The following is a 12,974-nucleotide window of genomic DNA, read 5'->3' as shown; positions in this document are numbered from 1 at the left end:
AAAACAAGCTAATTTTTTTAATTGATATCCTCCGCCAAAAATAAATTTTGTGACAGATGGATGGACTGATGGACAGAATGAAGGACTGTGAAAATTTTATATCCCTCTTACTTTATTGAGGGAAAATAATAAACGACAATTTGTGAACAACAACATATTAAAAGAGTATTTGTGCTTTTTTAAAAGAAAAGTAAAAAAACATTTTGTGTTTAATATGTTGTTTTCTCATAACAAGGACTAGTTAATTGGCATGAGCTAAACAAAGCACACCTACTTTAATTACTACTACACTGGATACACTGCTGAAAAATCTTATAAAAAAGGGCTGTTTGTAAAACATGCATGCCCCCCATATGGGCTCTAAGTTGTAGTGACAGCCATTTTGTAAATATGTTTTTTGTCACTGTGACCTTGACCTTTGACCTAGTGACCTGAAAATCAATAGAGGTCACCTGCCAGTCATGATCATTGTACCTATGAAGTTTCATGATCCTAGCCATAAGCTTTCCTGAGTTATCATCAAGAAACCATTTAACTATTTCGGGTCACTGTGACCTTGACCTTTGAGCTAGTGACCTGAAAATCAATAGGGGTCATCTGCCAGTCATGATCAATGTACCTATCAAGTTTCATGATCCTAGGCATAAGGGTTCTTGAATTATCATCCGGAAACCATTTTACTATTTCGGGTCACCGTGACCTTGACCTTTGACCTAGTGACCTGAAAATCAATAGGGGTCATCTGCTTGTCATGATCAATCTACATATGAAGTTTCATGATCCTAGAAAAAAGCGTTCTTGAAATATCATCCGGAAACCATTTTACTATTTCGGGTCACAGTGACCTTGACCTTTGATCTAGTGACCTCAAAATCAATAGGGGTCATCTGTGAGTCATGATCAATGTACCTATGAAGTTTCATGATCCTAGGCCTAAGCGTTCTTGAGTTATCGTCTGACAACCACCTGGTGGACGGACAGACCGACCGACCGACAGACAGACCGACATGAGCAAAGCAATATACCCCCTCTTCTTCGAAGGGGGGCATAAAAATTACTGCCCTACAGACACAGTCATTTTTTTAAGAAATAAGATATCAACAAAATTGTCATTTGTTAAAAAAAAGAAATATCATGTCAACCAATATAGAAATGATTGTGCAGTAACCAAATCATGCCGGCTTTCCACATTGCCTTATTTTTTTGTAAATGTGATTAAAAATAGTATTTATCTACCAGAACTCAAAGCAATTCCAAACACCAAGTATCCTGCATGCCAATACTGGATGATTCACATAAAAAATTTACTTGAAAAGTAATGTAGACAATAACCAACAGATAGTGCTCTTAACTGCATAATTACCATCCCTGAAAATACTGGCCTTTTGTTAAGGATAATGAACTTAGTAAATAACAGATAATAAAATATGAAACAAGAGGGCCATAATAGCATTGAAGTGCTCACTCCAGTTCAAGGTACATTAATTGGCAAATACTTGACCTGGTGACCTAACTTTTCACCCCAGATTCAAACAAAATATGTGTTTGTCAGAAACACTATGTCCTTTTTTGCGCCGCTTTGAAGCTATATATTTGACCTTTGACCTTGAAGGATGACCTTGACCTTTCACCATTCAAAATGTACAGCTCCATGAGATACACATGCATGCCAAATATCAAGTTGCTATATTCAATATAGCAAAAGTTATTGCAAAATGTTAAAGTTGGCGCAAACCAACAGACCAACCAACCAACAGACAGGGCAAAAACAAACTATAGTGGTGGGGGACATAGAAATGGCCCTAATATAAACAAAGATAAACACTCTGTCCAAGTTAGATCAAGATTGTGTCATAAATGTGGCCTTAATAAAGTGGTAATACATTTTAACTTTTACAATAGAAGAGTCTACAACTGATGTCACTCGCACCTGCATTCTAAGGTTAGACTCTGCCCACTGGTTGTCAAAAAGGGATGGTAGTCATATAAGCACGCTTTTATTCACAATAATTAGCCACATTAAATTTGCTGCTATAATTGATGTCTTTTTAAGACATTGATGTGAAAATAGTGCATTTTGAAACTTGTATTTTCATGCAAATGTTTTAACCGATAATGAACTAAGTATAGACTTCAATTATTGTACTCTGTATTTACTGAAGGTAGTTGGTTGCTCAAACATTTTCACAGCCATATTTTGTACTTTAAAGCTACCCAAAATTAAACATTGAAGTATCGCAAAAGTAAAGTTATAACTAAAACAAATAAATCTACAAACAAACAACAGTGAATCCAATGCACATAATATAAATACAAAACTAGAACCTATATGTCTGGAAAAAAACGAACATGATGGTTACACATTGAATAAATTTTTTTGACAAATGTTATTGTCTACATTTAATGGAATACCCTTAAAGTTTGAACATTTATATTCCAGTGTTAATTAACCACTTCTTGAGTAACAATCAATTAAATCCTTATGAACATGTACCATCAAAGCAGTTAATAACAGCACGGTTTGATAAACCACAGTTGGCTATGTGGTTTTTTAACAAAATTAATGGAACTTCCATGGCGACGGCGTCCATACCGAGACAGTTATTTTTCGCCATTCTATACCCTTTATTACTTCTGTTTATTTTTTAAATGACGCTCACTTTCCAGGCATATCAGTAAAATGGTGATCAGCGCTTATTTCGTATCTAAATTCGCTTTATATATCTTCTTTACTCCCCGCACATTTTCTGAGTGGAGCCCTAATTAGGTCATCCCGCTAAGAAATTTAGCATCTGATAAAGTCGAGATATAGAGCTAATATGACTATGAAATAGAAGCCAGTTACTTTTTTCCTAATATGGCTGGAAAGTGAACGGAATATAAAAAATAATAAAAGTAATAAAGGGTATATAACGACAAAAAATACCGGCCTCGGCATGGACGTCGCCATCTTGTTTGTCATGTGATTACCCCCTGTTTTTGCCCTATTGGAAAAAATACTGATACCAGTCCCATTTTGAGAAAAAATAGCGCGAAAAAAACTGAAAATGGAAACATTTGTGTCGTGAAGTATTAAGAGTGGGAAATTGGTGTATTTTATTTGTTGCTAAAAAATAATTTTACAAATGATAACTAAGTGTTGTCAAGTTGTAAATATTATATTTACTTATGTTCAAGCCATAGAGCTGCATAGGGAAATTAACTTCTTTAGTTCCATTTTATTAAAAAAAAAAACTTGTTTGGGGGGAGTGGGATTTTTAAGGACAGCAATTGGGAAATTTTTAGTTGTTTTTGCCCCATTGGGAAAGTGCCGTTTTTCAGTACTTTATAAAGAAGGAAAAAAATCGCTGAATTCTGTTACTTAAATATAAATTAAGAATGTTCGGAAATAAAGGCAAGGTAGGAAACAAAATCATTAACCAAGCAATTACACATTACATGTTTAGGGGTTAATATTTACAAAATAAGACAATATTAATTGATATTAAATGTTTAATATTTATACTTAAGAGTTTGCATCATGTTCAAAATGTGTCTTTATAGATGTGTTTTATTTGGTTAAAATAGTGGATATGTCAGTTCTAAGTGTTGAGACCACCTCAACTCTGATGCCAGTTATTCACTTTCACCTTTTGCAAAAATGAAATAACAGCATGCAGGGTTTTTTTACCAAATATAACTGACGCCGAATATCGGCGTCTCCCCCCACCAAACTAGGCTGGATTTTTCCCCTTTCCGGCACGAAAAATTCCCCCAGCAAAAGCTTTATCCTCTCTATTATATAGTTCAAGAAAATTGAATTTTACAACAGAACAAATTCGCTCGAAATCATACAAAACACCGTTTGGTACCCTCCAATTATGGTTCACATACTGTACATGCCGTATTGTACTGTATAAATTTTACGACAGTTATTAAATCCCTCTGCCGATTTATTATAACTGTCAACTCGCTTTACGTTAACTGTCACCAAAATGTCGCACAATTGGAAAAGAGTGAATAACTCTCTTCTAACATCTTTCTTTAAAAAACCTATGTGTAGTGACTAGGTGGTAAGTCCACTGCAGCAGTCAGTTACTGTTGTACAGTCTGATACTGTCACAGCCAGTCCCTGTCAAAATGATCTCAGTCTGTCACAGCCGGCCACAGTCAGTCCCTGTCAAGATGATCTCAGTCTGTCACAGTCAGCCATAGTCAGTCCCTGTCAAGATGATCTCAGTCTGTCACAGTCAGCCATAGTCAGTCCCTGTCAAGATCTCAGTCTGTCACAGTCAGCCATAGTCAGTCCCTGTCAAGATCTCAGTCTGTCACAGTCAGCCATAGTCAGTCCCTGTCAAGATCTCAGTCTGTCACAGTCAGCCATATATCTGGAAAACATCGTCTTAGTTTGTTTTTTTATAATCTGCAAAGAATGGTAAAAGATCTTCAGGAGAACTAAGGTTAAAAACAGAAGTAAGGGGTCTAGAGTAAATGAGAATCCAATCGACTGACATAGGTCAGTAGGTTCGGGCTCGACTGTATATAGGTAGGTAGACAGTTCAATAGCCTGATAGCCCTGGGAAAGAAGGAGTTTAGGTGGTAATTTGTTCTGGAATGTGGGATTAGGTCATTTAGGTTTCTGGTGGGAATAAAATGGTGATGATCCACTGTAACTAACTCATTTCTGATTTTATAAAACATTACAAGAGTGGCCTAGCGTCTTCTAGGGTTTTCCAATTTAGGACTGAAATCATATCGGAGACCCTACTGGTGTAACTGTAGTCGTTATATGTAAACAGACTGCAGATCTCTGGATCATTTCAATTTTGTATAAAAGGTATTTCTGCCAGGGGTCCCAGACTGTGGAACAGTATTCAACTTGGGGGCGGACAATTGTTTTGTAAGCAGCTTCTTTGACCTTTTTATTGTCAGTTTTGACATTCCTTTTAATGAAACGGAGAGTATTTTGGCCTTTGAGGAAATGTTGTTTATATGAGGGGCCCAATTGAGATTTTGACCTTAAAGGTGACTCATAAATATTTGGACTGTTCAGTTGACCTGAGTTCTATGTTAGGTTACCTATAGGGGAATATGACAGGCTGTCATTTTTTATGCATTCTTAGGATCTCACACTTGTCGGGGTTGAATTCCATAGACCATTCCCGCTCCCATAACTCTAAAAGGTGAAGATCCAGCTGTAAACTTTCTGCGGAAGATAAGGATTTGATGGTAAGATAAACGACAGTATCATGAGCAAAGAGGCAGGCCCTACTTTTGATGCTATCTGGTAGATCATTCATGTAAGCGAGGTCCACTTATTCCCCTCAGTACACTGCAACAAAAATTGTCAAAGATGACAGTAGTCTAGTGATAAGGCTATGCAGTCTGGGGGTGCCTGGACTCTCATCAGCCCAGAAAGACGCCATTCTTGACGCGATGCAAAAATTTCCCAATGGTATGGGTACCGTACCTGTACCCAATTGGGTGAATAAAATCACCGGCTCAGGTGATCAAAACAAATATATAAACTCCATAATAATGGAACAAACCCTGTGTATCCTAGCATGCGACAAACCACTGCTGCTGCATTACTGTCAAAGTTATCATCACAGACAGTACCCCACGTGTTGTTGTGAAAAACCTCAAGACGTCCCTGACTTGATCTGGCACCATTTACAAGCCGAATAGTCTGGGCTGAAACAAAAGAAAAAGTATATCCATGATGGATTTTATTCTGCAAATTTATTTTAACTCTTAAATCTGTTTTTCTCTTAAAAATGTTTCGACGTGATCATTATTTCACCAAATGCAGGCCAAAAATAAACATAAAACTCATTTGCATTTTTGTGTCATTTGTAAGTTGTTTTCTTCTTAACCAAGGATTAAGCATGTTGCTATTGAAAATCATAATATGCTTACATACATACATACATACATACATACATACATACATACATACATATATATCCGGTTAGGTTAGTTCTGGCTACCATAACTTTAAATGTCGCTTTTTATGATTTTTGACTGGTGCGACTTTCAATATTATATTAACTGTACGCTGAAGTTAAAATACGGTAAGGTATACATTGTGAAACTGCTTTGCTTATGGAAGTAGCAGCGCCCTCACACTACTTTGGGGGAAGGGGTCCGCAGCCCTTAGGAGGGGGAATTTTCGCGGCGTTTCCCTTTTTGGGGGATTTTTTTTACTTACTCTCTCATTATTACATGTGTACATGTTTGCACTAAATTCATTGCATTTTTCATAATTAAGTATGTTTGAAAAGATTAAATTGAAATAGAATTGAGATATAATAATCATGAGATAAGACACATCTTTCTACTAAAAAAAAATATATATTTTTTTTTAGGGGGAATTTTCCCCCCAAAAAAGGGAAAAAAGTATACTTTTCAGGTGGGGGACTGCCACTGAAATTCGGCGGCAGATTTGATAGATTGAGGGCCCTGAATAGGCATTAATTGTTAAGACGAAGTGTAAACTCAAACCCATAAAAAAGCACTACGTTTTATTATTCAGTTTAAAGATAAACAGTTTAAAGTTTCTATCCACACCTCATCCACTTCACCACCGCGATGTCCTGTGCGTGAACATTTATTAAGTCCCCTGATTGGGACACAAACTTCTGAAATAACTAGACAATTATTACCTATAATTGTAGATGAAATAATTCAACTCTCAGTTTTATAACCCAAAGGGTTGCAGAGCCGCCATAGCAAAACTCATCAAAGGCTCTGGACTACCTATAGCGATAACTGGAGCAAACCACACCTCAACATTTTATTCAAACTTTGTGAAACGTCATGATCAGGTAAACGAGGGCCCTATAGATCAATGGGTAAAACATTGATTTGTTTTAATTACTGTAATAAGTGTTAGCAAAGAAATTGTATTGTAAATTTAAACATTACCGAAATAGGAAACATATCAAGTCGTATTGCCATTTCTAGTGACACATGGCGGGAAATTTTAAAACCCTACAGTTATCAAATGTAGGCTACAACACACCAAGTATTTTCAATATCTATCTATATAATTATACTGTCTAACTCCCCTTTCGGGTATTATCGACAGGTGTATCAATGGGGATGCGGAAAACTACAACGGGCGAGGCATGGTCAGGGGTGATAACCCCCAAAAAGGGTTAGGGTAAGAGTTTGGGGTCGGGTTAGGGTTGGGTTTAGGCTAACCCAAACCCTAACCCGACCCCTAACACTAACCCTTACCCTAACCCTCTAACCCCCCCCCCCTTGCGCAATACCATACCATGCCTCGCCCGTTGTAGTTTTCCGCCTCCCGTATCAATGTGAGCGCGACTGGTTTCCGATCGTCGAAAGAGAAGTTAAACGGCGAAGCATGCTTAGTCATACCCCGTCGTAGGCGACAATACAACATCCACTTTTCAAAAACGAATTAGATCAGTAACGTGAATCGTATTTTAAACGAGAAATTGATAAGATGCAATGCACGACAGACCGCGTTTTAAGATTATTAATGTTACTAAATAGGATTATGCTATTATGAAAGACGATTCGATGAAAACTTCTTAGTTAACTTATGAATGAATATCATGTGTTATTAATTGAAAAATAATGCATCGCTTTGTTCCGATTGTGTTTTAGTTTCTCCTACTTGTCATCATTTCAAACAGTCTCGTTCGACAAACTCGAGACCTTTCAAATCAATAAAGTCTGATACGACATGTATTCTTTTAAATGTCAGCCACTATAACTAAAAATATGGTATGGGTATTTTTCTGTGAATTTTCATATATAACTCGATGTTTTCAAAAGTAAGACTGTCTTTGTCGAGTGAACAGAGTTTTAGTGAAATTTGATCGTTCTCTTTTTTAGTTAGTGTTAACATGTAGGAATGTTGAATAACACGACACATTCATTTCAAGATAATGTTCGACATGTTTAGTCCGACATTAAGGGTATCTATGGTATGTATATTCAGACGATAAACGATGATACATATGCGCTTACTTTCATTACGAAATAATGATAGGTGCAAAGCACTTTTAAGAGCAAACATACCGCACATATACACACGAGCAAACGACCACTGATAAACATGATAAAGAGAGATACGGTTAACGTAACCGTCTAATATGGTTAACATATGAGATAGCAATCTTCAATTGCAATAATTTTTTAACATATATATGAAATTTTCTATAATTCTTTTTTAAAATGATGTATATTATTTTTACAATATTCGTGTGTATCTGTATCCATTAGAAAAAATTAGAAGTAGAAATGGTCTGAACGTTTGTGCATGTTAAATACATCTAAGGGTATCGGTCAAAAGGCATTATTTCTCCATCCTTGGTGCTTTATACAATAACGCAATAAAAAAGAAGATACATTTTCCCTTAGAATAGTCATCAAAAGAATAAGTTTGAAATCAGAATCGAAAATATATTGTTTCATGATGGTTGAACAAATAGAATTCATTTCAGCGTAAATAGCAATACGTGTTGTCGCATTGCTCTCCCGTCGCTCGCTGACTAAATGTCGCGTAACTAGGCTACAGGATTTCTCAAAATTATTGTTATCAAGGTATGTCTGATGTAAAATATATATTTACGTTTTGCTCTTTGGTGAATGTTACATATTTATGACGGCTCATTTTCTTAAAGTTTAAGTAATTGTTACTTATATAATACAAGTTTCCCGAATGTCAGAAATGCGTTCGTAAATTATTCATGTTATTATATTAGAGAAAATTAAAAGTGATCGTTTGTATATTTAAGGTCATCCCTCGCGAATAAGGAGTTCTTACTTACGAGTCCTCTGTACAGACGATATATTTTTAGTGTCTTTTTTCAGCTACAAATGAATACGTATGCTTAACAACAAAAACAATAATCAACTCACTCTACGTTTCTGATCAAAATATCATCATGCTCCTTTAATTATAAGATTATGTTCGAACACACTTCATTTATTAAAAACATTTTTAAACGGACTTATTCCCTGATTAGGGCATTTTAGTGTGTCAGTAAATGCATTAATTTTCTGTTCGAAATTATCGAAACTGTAGAGCAACATTAAATTAAACAGATTTTAATTTAAGGACGAAAATAAGGACAACATTAAGCACGGCCGGTACTCGAACCAGAATTATCCGTTTAAAATGTTACCGTCTTAACCACTCGGCCATCCAGACAGCTATATAGCCAATGCATTTGATACTTTAAAAATACGATATGTGTTGTGTATCAAGTAAACGAAAAACAACAGAAACAGACAAAATTATTCAATCGTTTCGCGTTTGTAACGCAATATAATGGAATCAATGTCACATGATTCTTATTCAGAAACAAAACTGTATTTACATTATGAGTCTACGTAATTAGTGTTATTGAGACCCAAATATACAGTTTTCTTTTATTTGTTGAATATGTTCGCTATTCAGACTACATGTCAGGTCGTGTACTTTGAATTACTGACCCAACAATAAATTATTTATATATTGTATGCCTAGAAATGTAATGGTAAAACTTTTATAGTATGAAGAAACGCAGGTTCCCTTAAACGTTTGGATTTGTAAATAGAATGGTCCTAACGTTTGAAATACATGACCATACAATACAATTCAGATGAGTAATTAAGAGACTGATCAATTGTTAAATTTTTTACATATATCACATATGATACTCATTATAACACACAATATACATACTGTTTATCACGCAAGTATTTTGTTAAGTCTGCATTATGTGTTTATTGTACACAATGCAATTCATAACTTAGACCACCTTTCTTCTGTTCAATATTTTATTGAGTAAAGACTTATTTAGTATGTATTTTAGTATGTATGTGCAAGTGTATATTTTTAAATTAAATTTCTTGATATATAAAACTATACGCATGGAATACTCTGTATGTTACATGCTTGTAATAGCGTGCGGAGAAAATATAATTGTGCATACAAAAATAATACGTGTAAACAAGTTAGAAAACTGTCATGTCGACAATTTCGGAAGTAGGGAGTAAGCCTCTCACGGGGCGCTAAATATAAAACAAATGAATTAATATATGGTCAAAATATTCGAATGGGTTATATTATTACCAAAAACATTAGTTAGTTATAATTTTTTTGCAAAATACTTGAACGATAATGACAACCGCAGAAGCAGTGAGACGATGTGAGTGATGATGACGACAATTATGAAGACGACGAAAAGGTCGTGGATGATGTTGTTGCAGCTGATGTTGATGATACTGTTTGTGATGTTGTTGGTATAGAATAACTCCAGATGGTAATACAAAACACAAACTTCTTACTTACCGGTCGATGTCGATATTGTAGTGAAGCTTACAAGAAAACACAAACAGACGCCTAAAGATAGACGAAATTCTGTAAAAGTCCACATTATGCACGAACGATTTGGGTCAACACCCCCGCCAGTTCAGATCTATATGTTGCCCGGAAATACACTCCCTTAAACAATATTAATTAGATCTAAATGCTTGAAAAATTACAATGGTGAACACAGTGTTTTCACATGTAAATTAAATCGTTTTGTCTTTTCTGCGAACACGCGATCTCCGTTCTATTTGTTGTCATTAATTTTGACTTTACATAAGGAATTTCATAGAACAAAAACGGAGTGAACGAGTTCAAACCCCGTGACCACCAAGTTCAGTAGATATTGCCAGTCGTTGGTGACAGGTACTTGTTATCTCGTGTTCATGGGTATAAGGTTCGAACTATATCTGATATGCTCAGTATATCTATGCAACTCTCCGTTTTCCGTATTATCTTAACTATTATCTCCCGATACAGTTTGTACAATATCGCATCTAGCTACGGTTTTGATATCTACAGTGTCGAAATTTATCGTTGGTTTATAGCATTTAGAATGCAGATTTATATCTTTATATGAAGTGGTTGTTTATTTCTATTGTTTTTGTTTCGTTATAAACACCGTAATTATGTCCAAATACAACATCGGGCAGAAACTCGGCCGTCTATTTTCAGACTCGAACATACGCTCATCAAGACATTAGTTCACACATCAATGACAAGTTTTGTGAATAATATTTGCGTGGGATTTTATCGGGAACAAATATCTTAAAAGGGAAATATAATACAGCAAACACTGTAAATTCAGAAATCTTATCGGCAGAGAATTTCGTTGTATTATCAATTACCTATAATTCAGAACACCAACTTAATTAATACATACATAATTAACAAACCAAGCGCCCGTCTTAATCGATTTTAATAAACTTATTCAGATAGAAAATGAACACATGAATGCCAAAATGTGACGTGCACGACACATACTACACGCATACTTTTACTGTACATGTGTCGAGCGTGTGGGAAATATATTAAAACGAATTTGAGGTTTTAAAATTATCCCATAATGCTTTCTGAGATATTCGTAATAATCTTCTGCAACAACCGGCTTAAGACTGTCCAAAAGACTAGAGAAAAATATAGCAAAGATCCACAAATACGCATGTTTCTTGATAGATCTTTGTGTAGGGGGCTGGTTGCCAGGTCAATTATGTACCCCAACGTTTGTCCAGACTACGGGTTACTTGATGTGGTGGTGACCCACCGACTAGCTACTATTTATAATTGCACGATTTTTGTCTTATACATTTAAATTTTATCATGTCCGCATTGTATTTGTGCTTATAGTCATTTATGTAAAATTAGATGTTATTATATTCGTTTGCTGCGACAGCGTATTGCTTTTTTATTCTGGCCGTTCCGCCTACGAATAGGTAAATGAAGGCGTTGTTCAAACCTGTCGTCACCAGTCACGCGTTTTTAAGTAAGACCTTGTTATTAACACGTATACTTGTATCATGGTAAACAATGTGAAGCTAATTTGGTAGTCGTTTTTTAAATTTTCAAAGTATTTCGAAGTATTTTTTGTTTATTACCGTTATACGTTGGTTCACATTTAGAAACCACTATGTCGAGTTCTGATACGTTTACCTGAGATGGCGTAAATATGAGTTGTTTAATATCTTCGTAACACAATAACAAAAATTGTTTATGTACCGATAAAAAACGAGTATGTGAATAATAATTTGATTGCAAACATGTTTAAAGCTTTGTAAAATTTAAATAAGAAAACTTCATCTTCAGATCTTCTCTTTGTATTGCAAACTTATAAATGTATATTTCATTGTATTGCAAACTTAAAAAAGTATATGTATGTGTTTGTGGTTATTGTATATACGTCTTTTTTTTTATCAAACTCACCTCTACAATTATGATGTGAGTTTAATACAATATATGTAAAGCGTGAAATGAATAATTGCATGTCACATAAAACGTCATCTAAAATTTACACTTATTTAGAAAAAAGGTAAATATTTTATTCAACCAAGAAATGTGTGAAGGCTAGCACAGCATGCAGTGTCCATGCTTCACATTTCTATAATTGTGTTAATACCTGAAATTCTAAATAGACTTACATTTCTGACATCCACTGACGACTCAGAATATCAAATGGGGAAGATGTTAATTCTTCAATCTACATATTCATATTAAGTACATAGTAATATGTAATACGACATTCGTTCGATACGTTGATTTGTTCAAAGACTTTATTTGGTCGAATCCATGTACTCGTATGGGATAGTGTTCACAACCCCAGAATTGTTAATTTCCCGATTTTTTTTCTATAACCTGGTAAATTATTTCGCTGTGAGTTCATATATGTTATTTGAGATTGATATCTATTTCTGTCAGATTCAGATGATCAGATGGTCCGTGAATGCAAGGTTTCGATGACAAAAAGCTTATGAATGTATATCATGTTTAGTCAAAATATTATCGAATGAGTTGGTTGTTAAGTCAATAATTATTACCCTGTCAAATCATGCCTTCATCACTCTGGATCAGAAGACGATTTAGTGCAAAAACATAAATTACGAAGGTTCCGGAGATACATGTATCAATATTTTTGCCTTCGTATGACGTTGTTGAAATTGTGTGTAAC

At 35.0% G+C, this 12,974-nt stretch overlaps 1 protein-coding gene across 1 annotated transcript in view; it reads right to left on the bottom strand.

Annotated features, from left to right (window-relative positions):
* Positions 1-10,663, bottom strand: part of LOC127837919 (deleted in malignant brain tumors 1 protein-like) — an 82,787-nt gene extending 72,124 nt beyond the window's left edge. The window contains exons 1-2 of the mRNA XM_052365373.1: positions 10,295-10,663; positions 5,529-5,673 (exon numbers count right to left, since the gene is read on the bottom strand). Coding sequence (XP_052221333.1) covers positions 5,529-5,673; positions 10,295-10,379 — 230 coding nt within the window. The 5' untranslated portion in view covers positions 10,380-10,663. The remainder of the gene's footprint in view (positions 1-5,528; positions 5,674-10,294) is intronic.
* Between the last annotated feature and the right edge of the window lie 2,311 nt (positions 10,664-12,974).

Source organism: Dreissena polymorpha, chromosome 7 (assembly GCF_020536995.1).
Source record: "Dreissena polymorpha isolate Duluth1 chromosome 7, UMN_Dpol_1.0, whole genome shotgun sequence".
Taxonomy (NCBI): Eukaryota; Metazoa; Mollusca; class Bivalvia; order Myida; family Dreissenidae; genus Dreissena; species Dreissena polymorpha.
The sequence above is the reverse complement of the archived record's forward strand: the minus strand, read 5'-3'. Positions and strand labels throughout refer to the sequence as shown.